Consider the following 9,698-nt stretch of genomic DNA (forward strand, 5'->3'; position numbering starts at 1 on the left):
GAGTATAAACGCAAAAGAGTGGTAAAAACATAAATGCAGTGTAATATTTTTTAATGAATCTCAAAAGAGTGAGTAAAGGTTTCAAATCTTTAAACCCACTCTTTGACTCCGATTCAAATCATTGAAAAGAGTTATTATTCACATCTCTACTCTAGACATTTTTATTTTTTCGGGAAAGTCGACGTCCTTCTTTGGACTTTATTCAGCAATTCAAACGACTTTTGGAATGAAAACATTTACAAATATAAAAAAAAAAACAAATGTTTTATATGACAAAGGCAGGTATTTTCGACCGTTTTTTCACCTTTTTGGTTCGATTTTGTCCTATAATCTCAGCTCAGCTATAAAATTGCCAAAACCGCGTATCTCCGCGAACCGCGTAACTCGGGGACCGCTCGTATCAGTATTTTGCTCCCATGTGATCGCAGTGTTGTACATTCCCGCCACTTGATGACAGATCATTTATCGGGAAAAACTTGGTAACGCATCGTAACGCATGTACGCAATGGCATACGGAGGATCACAGTGGGTAGTGTAGTTGTAAGTAATAATTCGTACACTTCGAAAAATATCAACAATTTTATTAATTTGCTGTTGATAACAAACAAACTAAAATACACATTTCAATCAATAAGTTACAAAAACATATTTGATTAAATTGAAATCGATTTTCATTTTTCTTTCACGACCGTTGGGTCAACCCAGAGTGCATGCATTTGTTTGTGTTTTGATTGGAATGACATCAGTTCCCGCCAATTCATTCCTACTTCGCAACAAAACCAGCATCTCAAATGGAAGAAACTACTGAAAGTTGTGAACCACCAACGAAAAGATGTAAAATAGAACATTCCGAAGCAATCGCAGAGGATCAATCGGAGGTTGATCACATTAACCGGCTTCCGTATGAGGTGAGGAATACTCTTAACGCCAGTCGCACCTATCTCGACTACCCCTCTTATGATGACTTCTTTTTTGTGTTGGTAAACCTTTTTAGATTTTCTGCCAAATATTCCAATTGCTCTACTTTAAGGAGCAGAAACAGTGCAGCCTGGTGTGTCAGCGCTGGTATGCGATTTTACGCTCCGATCCATTCATTAACAAAATTCGATTCCACTTCAGCCATTGCTTCGGATTGCCCATGAAGATAAATCGTCAGGAGTACATGAACAAATGCGTACACCTTGTGTTTCACGATTGTGGCTCGTATCCGGATGTTGAAGCCCAAAAGGAAATGATGGACATGGTACGGAAGGCACAATCTGCCGGCGATGAACCCGGCCCATCAACCCGGGAAACTAATGAATTAAACTCAGAACAGTACCTTTTCTCCGGCAAACTACCGCTGAAGACGTTGGAGATAAGAGCATCGTTCGATCGGATGCGTCGCTTCCTGTCCGATCGGTTACAGGCACTGAAAAATCTGCAAGAACTGCATTTAACCGTTTTGCCCGAAGCATTGGAGGATGTACCGGCGGAAATAGCCCCGTATTGGACAATCGCACACGGTACACTTTCATCGCTGGTTTGGGAACTGTACGAAAACACAAACGGGCACGAAATCCAGCTTCCCGCGCTCGAAAAGTACCGGCTCGAAATAGCGAGCGATTGTGATCTGAACACGTTGCGAAACCACAGCAGCCAACTGGTCGAGCTTACAGTGTGGTTCTACTTTGAGCGAGCAATGGAACAAACTCTTACCTTGCCCTTTCCGAAGCTGAAAAGGCTAATGGCGAAACGGTTCGATAACAAACTTAACTCACCCGAACCGAACACACGCGTCGACGATGCTTCGGCGGAACGTTTCATTCGAAGTGCTCCACTACTGGAGGATGTTTACCTCGATTCGAACACGGTTACATTCCGGCTGTTTCGTGCCATTTGTCTGTTCGGTGCCGACACCCTGAAACGGCTAACGTTGCGCGATGTCATCTTTCCGCGCGATTTGTTTATGTTCATTCTTGAGCTGAAGAACCTGGAAGTAAGTTGAAGATGGTCATTCGGGGGCGTACACTGTTGGCTGTGAAGTAACTAACATTGTTGTATCAATCCAGTTTCTAAGGCTCAAAAACTGCATCCTCGAGGAAGGAAGCCGTCTACGAATGGTGGAATTTCCACGGTTGCAACATCTGGAGCTCATTTCTAGCGGGACCTGTTTCCGTCTCGATCCAAGCTTTGGTCACATTCGACGCATGAAGTACAGCATGGATTCAGAGCTTTCCAAGCTATGCCAAAATTTTATAATGCTGGAAGATTTGGAAGTGAAGCTACGCACCAAGGCACCGGTCGCCGAACACATCCGAGAACGGTTCCGTTCGATTGAGTCGCTAACGAACTTGCACACGTTGCGCATCAATGGCATGCGAACATATACCCGTCCGTGGGCCTTCTGCACACCGATGCCAGCGGTTAAACGGTTGGTTCTACGCAAGTGTCATCTGTTGCGCTGTAATTTTAAGGATTTGCGCAAACTATTTCCGCACCTTCGTGTGCTCGAACTGGATGCAACCTGCATCGCGTACAAACGGCTACCGGCCGGTGTAAAACCAATGTTACATTTGCGGTGCCGATTGAAAGAGGTTTTGCCCGATTGTTGCGTGACGGTGAATACCGCATCGACAGCCGAACCGGTGAGTACGGTGTTGAAGATGGAAGATGAACGCGGGTGGAAGCTGCACATGATCGAAACGAAAGGTATAGAAATGATAAAATTAAGGAAAGATAGAAATAAGGTTAATTAACATCAGCCTTTTTGGTTTAAGTTGATGCTTTCGAGGTTTTTGGGGCAAGTTCTGAAAAGCGTTACGGGCTTGTGATACCTCACCCAGTGAATAAAAATAAATGCCAATAAGAAATACTTACATAGATAGATGAGTTATTATTGCATCGAACCCTTCTGTTTCCAATGCTTTCGCTACAGGGCAAAACATTCGAAACGGGGTGTGTGTTCTGGTCAACGGTAGGTAAAATATCTTTACTCCTTTATTTCAACTTGCTTCGCCAACGGTAAGATGAAAACTGAATGTAAGTTGTGGTGTTATTAAAAGAAGAGCTTAATATGATTGCTGCTACATTACTCCCTTCCTAGGCTGGGTATGCTATGATCTGCAGTTTGGTTTTAACGATGGCGCACAGTTCGGTCAATTTGTTGGGTGAAACTTGTGCCAAAGTAAAATTTTTACACTCCATAACCATTCGGTCTATCGGGTTTAGTACGAAACAATTTTCACATTGCACTTGGAAAACAAACATTTAAAAACACGAATATCGTTGAACAAAACAAGAATATTCAATTTTTGTGTCCTTTCCGGTAAAAAATCTCCCCAGGAATGTGGCGTAACTTCATCTGCTTTCTCCACCGCTCGTTCCTGCCTGTTCAGCGTCGTTCGCATCTCTCTCGCCACCCTCCGACGTGCTGCTTGGATCAAGTAGACTGTGCAGCTTACGGTGCGATTTCTGTGCCGATATACGCAACGCCGAATGAACGAGCGCCATATCGTATTCGGTCTGATTGCCCTTCTCATTGTCCAGATAGATTTCCTGCAACCGATCACCGAAGCGCGAAAGCACACGGGCACGATAATCTGCGAGCAAGGAGGCGAAAATTACATCGATTAATTAACGTGTTACACGACAAAAGAGGAGGGGTAAGTTTTATAACCCGTACCAACACCACCGGCAACAGGATTTCCCATCAGGCGCAAATTCTCCAGCAATGGTAAATTACCGATGTAGTCAATTTCGTTTATATCATCGATTAAATTGCAACTCAAATCCAGATTCACGAGCGAGTAAAGTTTGCCGAGTCCTTCCAGCAAACGGATGCGGTTTTGGGACAGATTCAGCGTGACCAAATTGCCCAGCTGTACGTGCCAGTTTGGACACTGCGCTATCCGGTTGCAGCGCAGGCTGAGTATCTGCAGGTTGTTCAGATGGCTAAGGTGGGCAATGCTTTCCAGCTTGTTCTTGTCCAGTACCAGATCTTTCAGGCTGGGAAAAAGCCTTATCGTACGATCGATTGCCGTCAGTTGGTTTTCTTTAAAGACCGCATGTCGAAGATGTTTCCATTGCTAAAAGAAAGCCAACCCATGTGAGTTAATTTAATTGTACTGCGATACATTATGTCTAATCCGTTTACCTTCGATTTGTCTAGCTCGTCTTCCGCCGCATCCTTATGGACATTATCACACAGCGCAATTTGGCAGATTTGTTTCGCTTCGCTTTTGTACACCTCTATCCTTGAGAGCGTTTCACGCAAGGCACCTGTAAAACGACAAGGCAACGAACGAGGTAAATACAATTTCAACTCTGGTCAAAACATGCCGTCGCGCTCGCTACAAGTCCACTATCGGCACGCACGATACTGACCTACATTTTGAATGTTTTCCGTCGGCACGCCATAAATGATGAGATTACGCAACACTTTGAACACGCTCAGCTCGTACCGTAGCTGCACCGGGATGAGATTGCTGCTGCCGATCGGTTTGTGTAGCGCGTGCGGAATGTACTTGTCCGTATCGTCATCGTACAGGATCGTCGGCAGGCTGTTCTTCGTCGGCAGCACTATGATTGTCTCCAGCTGCGCACAAAAGTCCAGTATGTGGGAAAAATTATAATTGCTGCAGGCGGCCTCCGTCGGTGGACAGGGTATCTTCAACCGTTCGCTAATTGCGTGCAGTTCCAGCACAGAGAAGCCGTACTTTTTCGACTTGGCCAAGAATGCGTCACCGCGCAGAAACAGCGAGCTGGCAAGATGCTGCACCAGAAAGATAATGTCGTACCGATGGAAATCGAGAAACTCGACAAACTCCCGTGGCATTGTAACCTTCAGAAAGATCAGCATCTCCTTCAGATAATGCTCGAGCGCTTCCTGGCGCTTCTTCAGAAACGTCGGGCTCTTGTTACCGAGCACCTTCTTCGGTGGTAGCTTATCCTTCGAGACGCCCCGTTCCGATACGAGACGATCGTGCAGCTCGGCAAAGTCACGAAACCGATGGTTCACCGTCCACATTACCTGGCCACATTTCACCAATATTTCGTAGTAATTCACACTATCGACCGTGATTATGCGCGGGATTGAGATGGTAGTTTCGTTTGCATGCAGCTGATAGTTGGACATCTTTGTATCGTGTACGCAGCAGTTGTCGGAAGCAATTTGTTCACCATCTGCCACAGTACTGGTCCAGCGAAAATTCTACCGCCGAATGGAGTACGGCACGTGTATTAGCGATGTCCGGAGTCGACAGGCTGATGGGGCGTAATCACGTTTCCATCCCTTTCGTAAAGCCCGTGCATTTATCAATTTAAGCGAATAAAGGCTGCAATCATAGAGCAAACACAGGGAAACGCAGAACAATCCACAAACAAAATAACAACATTTATTAATCATTCGAGGGAGGTTTTCGGTCCAATTGACAGCTTTCCGCTACCCAAGTAACATTTGCAAAAGGCCTTTCGTGGAAGTAGCTGTCAGGTTTTCTTTGTGCCTAGAAATTTATCAAAAGTATTGTTGATGTTAAATTATAGATAATAACTTTGTTTAACAAAAGAATTTCTATTTTTTGAGCAGAAAACTGCATGTACAATTTGTTCAGTGTAGCATTGAAATTTTGCCGGGAAGGATTGTTGGCCAACTGTCAAAGCATCGCATCGAAATTGGCACTTGGGAACACAACTCCATCAGTTTACCAAACGAAAACATTTTAGCATCACCGCAAAGCTCTAGCCCCCGTAAATCTACGATGATGAGCGTACGCGTAAATAATTTTAACGAAAACTTTCTCAATGAAACCGAAGGTGACTCGAACTCGGTGCTTATGGACCTGGACAAGGGTCTACGGTCGAACAAAATCGGTGACCAGTGTGAAGCAATCATCCGGTTTCCGAAGCTGTTCGAAAGGTATCCCTTTCCCATCCTGATCAATTCATCGTTCCTGAAGCTGGCGGAATTTTTCCGCATCGGATCGAATCTGTCGCGGCTGTGGATTTTGCGCGTTTGTCAGCAAAGTGAAAAGCATCTCGAAAAGATCATAAACATCGATGAGTTCCTGAAGCGCATCTTTATGGTGATCCATTCGAACGATCCGGTCGCACGTGCACTAACGCTGCGGACTCTCGGTGCGGTTGCGTTCGTAATATCGGAGAAGCAGCACGTTCATCATGCGATACGTATGGCACTGGACAGCCACGATACGGTCGAGGTGGAAGCGGCTATCTTCGCAAGCGTCCAATTTGCCGCACAGTCGAAAACGTTTGCCGTAGGCATGTGCTCCAAGGTGGCATCGATGATTGAGAGCTTACAAACACCGGTTAACATGAAGCTACATCTCATTCCGGTGCTGCGACACATGCATCACGATGCAAGCACGGCCGCACTAGTGCGAGCTCTCTGTCGGGATCTGCTGCCGAAGTATCCGTCCGTACAGTTTGTGGTGGAAATCATACGCTCATTGTCACAGCTGTCCTGTGCCACGCTGGTCGATATACCGGATCAAGTAGATTTGCTGCTGGTGTACCTGCAGGATCCACGGAAGCGCGTACAATCGACGGTTTTACTTTCGCTGAAGAAGTTGGCCGAAAAAGGAGCCTATTTGTGGCCAAAAACGGCCATCAGCCGGCTGTTGCAGCTTACCGCACAATGCAGCAACCAGAACATGGCGCTGGATGTTATACTGACGCTTACCAAATGTCCACACACGTGCCATACGATGCTGAACGAAGAGCAGCAACAGATACTGGACGTGTGTAAAAACTGTCTCCTGATGGAGAACGAAAGCGGTGGCCGTGCAATGACGATCCTGACCAGCCTCATCACGTACTGCCACACGGAAAACATCCCACCGCCGGTACACGTGCTAGAGTATCTGGATATGCATCTGGAGTATCTCATACAAGCGTCGCTGCAGAAAAAATCCTCCCTGAAAGACTTTCGCTTGTATCTGAAGTGTGGCGTGCAGCTGTCGAAGACGAGTCGTGAAATGGGTGAAAGCTTTGCCGAGATGATTGCCGAAATGCTAAGCGAAGAGCATTCCTCGTCCACTGCGAGCCACTCGAAGCTGATCTGCGAAGCATTGGGAGCGATCTGTTCGAATGTGATCGTTTCGTGTGATTTTTATGAGGATCAAAAACCCGGCACGAGTCCTTTCAGTGCAGTTATGCAACATTTGCTCAGGAAGCTGGAAACGCTCGCCAAACCCGGTGCAGAATTGGACAAGGAGAAGACAAATATTGTGGAGCTTCTGGCAGCTATTTGTATGCAGGCAATGCTTGGCTCTTTCATGCCGGATAATGTGATTGCCATCTTCATGCGACTGCTTCATACTACGAACCCGTGGACACAGTATCGTATCGCACGGTCAGCCTCCCGTTACGGACAACATTTTCTTGCCGCTATGATTTACGAGAAGCTGTCGAAAAACATTTCATTGGAGAATCTGCACTTCTATCTGGTTGCGCTGAGTCAAATATCGAAAGCGGAATGCATTCTGAACCACGGCCAGGAGTATGAAACACTTGCCCAGAAGCACATTAAACGGGAACCGGGTGAATCATTGGCTGCGGCAGGATTTCTCTCATTGATCGATCGACTCGAGAAGGCGATAAATCTGTACTGCATAGCACTGTCCACCCTTAAAGCGAGTTCATCACCACAGCATCCGTTGGGGTTCCAGTCGGAATTGATTCGACTGCGCTGCATGTTTCTCGAGGTGTTGCATAGTGTGGTTATAACGCGGAATACTCTGTGCATTACGCCTCCCTCGGAAATCTCACAAACGCTCGCTCAGAATTGTCGAGATCCACTGCAAAAATATGGCCACATCACAAACCAACTGCGGAAGCACGTGAAGCTGTTGAAAAACTGTGAAGATGCATACAACCGTCTGTACAAAAGTTCGTTCGATGCAGACCCTGGCACACTGGAACATTTGGAAGCGGTACAGCATCTATGCGCCACGTTGCAGCTATCGATCGAAACCATTTCCTTGATAAATCCGTCGGAAACGCCCAAAACTGCACCCCAATCGAGTCATCCGGAGACCCGATACCTGCTGTCCGTGTGTCGAACGGTTCTGAAACAGCTTCAATTGATTCCGGCCGAAGTCCCGGGAGGAACGAAGACGCTCACCCACGAGCACACGGACATGATGATGAAACAAATTGAAACGGTGGTGCGGTCGTCTCACTGTACACCGCGGTTCTTCTTTCAGGTGCTGCAAAACACGGCCGTCAAGTTGGCTCTTACGCCGCAACCAAGAGGCACGGGTGAACCGGTGTTTGTGCAACCGAACAGTCATCTGGTGGTGAAGGTAGAAGGTGTCATCCAACACTACGGACGAACGCCATCCCTTTTCCGAGCGATTAACAGCATACAGCTGACACTGAATTCCACCCTAATGACATCACGGCCGAACGATGTGAAGCTGCTTTCGGACAGTGTCACGCTGACGCAGGTTGTGAAACCGCACAGGGATTTCTTGAGCGGTAGTTTCCTGATCGCTCTTAACAATACGGCCCACACGTTCAATGGCGGACAGGTTAGCTTGGGTGGTCAGTGGCAGTTGAATCTTGAGACGTGCATCATTGACGATAATGGAGTAATGTGGCAAACCGGACCGAAAAGTACGTTGCTCGTGCGAATTCCGGAGGATAGTCACAAGCAGGTGATGGGAATGCAATCCACCGTGAGGAGGTTTTAAGTGTGTTCCGGATTTGATTTATGTTCATAATTATAGTGAAATGGTAAAATAAAAAAAGATATTTTATCCAATGGACTTGCTCACTGTAAATTAATTCGTGAACTTTTGTTGAACCAAACATCTGCTTTAATTTTCCACATCTATGATCAATTTCTTTCCGCCATATTTTACCCCAAATGAGCTTATTAGTTGGTGCATTTCAAAATTAATGTTCAATTAAAGGTTTACCGATTACGGACAATTTTTTTTTTTGTTCTTTTGCCGGCATTGAAATAATGATTTGTTTACAAACAAATTTCGTTTGACGGCTTTCCCGTTCCACATGTGTCGCTTAAACCCCAAACCGTCGCTTGGATGACACGTTGCTCAAAGTCTTTAGTAATTTACTAGTTTAAATTTAAAATTAATTCCCCATGAGCATACATAAATATACGCTTTTAACGATACATCGGTTTGTTGAACATTATCAGTAGTTAAATAGCGAACAGCACAAATTTTAAATGTCCCCCACCTTCTTATTGTCATACGAACGTTTGACGTTGGATTGTTGTGGTTGCTTTGCTTTTCTTGCAAAAAAACGGTCTGATTTCTGTTGGTGTCTGGAGCGCTGCTATCATTTTTTTCGTGCCGTGTGTTCAGCTCAAAGAAAGTGTTGTGAATTATGGTGCTGTGAATGTTTCACTGTTTGAAGTGTCTCGTGGTCTATCAAGCTAAGTGTATTTAGTTTGTAGTGCAGTGATACGTGAAAAGTTCTATTTGTTTTCATCGCGCATATAGCAATGCAATCCGTAGTGCATATGTAATGCAATCTCAACGCGGTTACAATCTATTCGCCACGATACATGTTTGTGGCATGTGTCGGACAAAAGGTATGCAAAACATGTTTTGCTAAGAGTTTACTATGTACAGTGAGCGTGTAATTCAATACCGAAAGAATCCGGCACGTCATCAATCGTAAAGTCAGCGCTTTACTTGGTCGACAAAAAAGCAAAGCGGAAATAGTGA

At 45.5% G+C, this 9,698-nt stretch overlaps 3 protein-coding genes across 3 annotated transcripts; 2 read left to right on the forward strand and 1 right to left on the reverse strand.

Moving 5' to 3' along the window:
* Positions 1-791: 791 nt before the first annotated feature.
* On the forward strand, positions 792-2,738 carry LOC128718660 (uncharacterized). Its single transcript, XM_053812280.1, has 3 exons — positions 792-908; positions 995-1,978; positions 2,052-2,738. The coding sequence occupies exons 1-3, from the start codon at positions 792-794 to the stop codon at positions 2,736-2,738; spliced, it is 1,788 nt and encodes a 595-aa protein (XP_053668255.1).
* A 601-nt stretch (positions 2,739-3,339) lies between these two features.
* On the reverse strand, positions 3,340-5,116 carry LOC128707938 (nischarin). The gene is made up of 4 exons (XM_053802896.1): positions 4,366-5,116; positions 4,136-4,260; positions 3,665-4,067; positions 3,340-3,581 (listed from the first exon to the last, which is right to left on the reverse strand). Exons 1-4 carry the CDS (start codon positions 5,114-5,116, stop codon positions 3,340-3,342), a joined length of 1,521 nt encoding a protein of 506 aa, XP_053658871.1.
* Positions 5,117-5,738: 622 nt separating this feature from the next.
* Positions 5,739-8,693, forward strand: LOC128708517 (integrator complex subunit 7). The gene has a single exon (XM_053803495.1). It carries the CDS (start codon positions 5,739-5,741, stop codon positions 8,691-8,693), a length of 2,955 nt encoding a protein of 984 aa, XP_053659470.1.
* Positions 8,694-9,698: the final 1,005 nt, after the last annotated feature.

This window comes from Anopheles marshallii, chromosome 2 (assembly GCF_943734725.1).
Source record: "Anopheles marshallii chromosome 2, idAnoMarsDA_429_01, whole genome shotgun sequence".
NCBI lineage: Eukaryota > Metazoa > Arthropoda > Insecta > Diptera > Culicidae > Anopheles > Anopheles marshallii.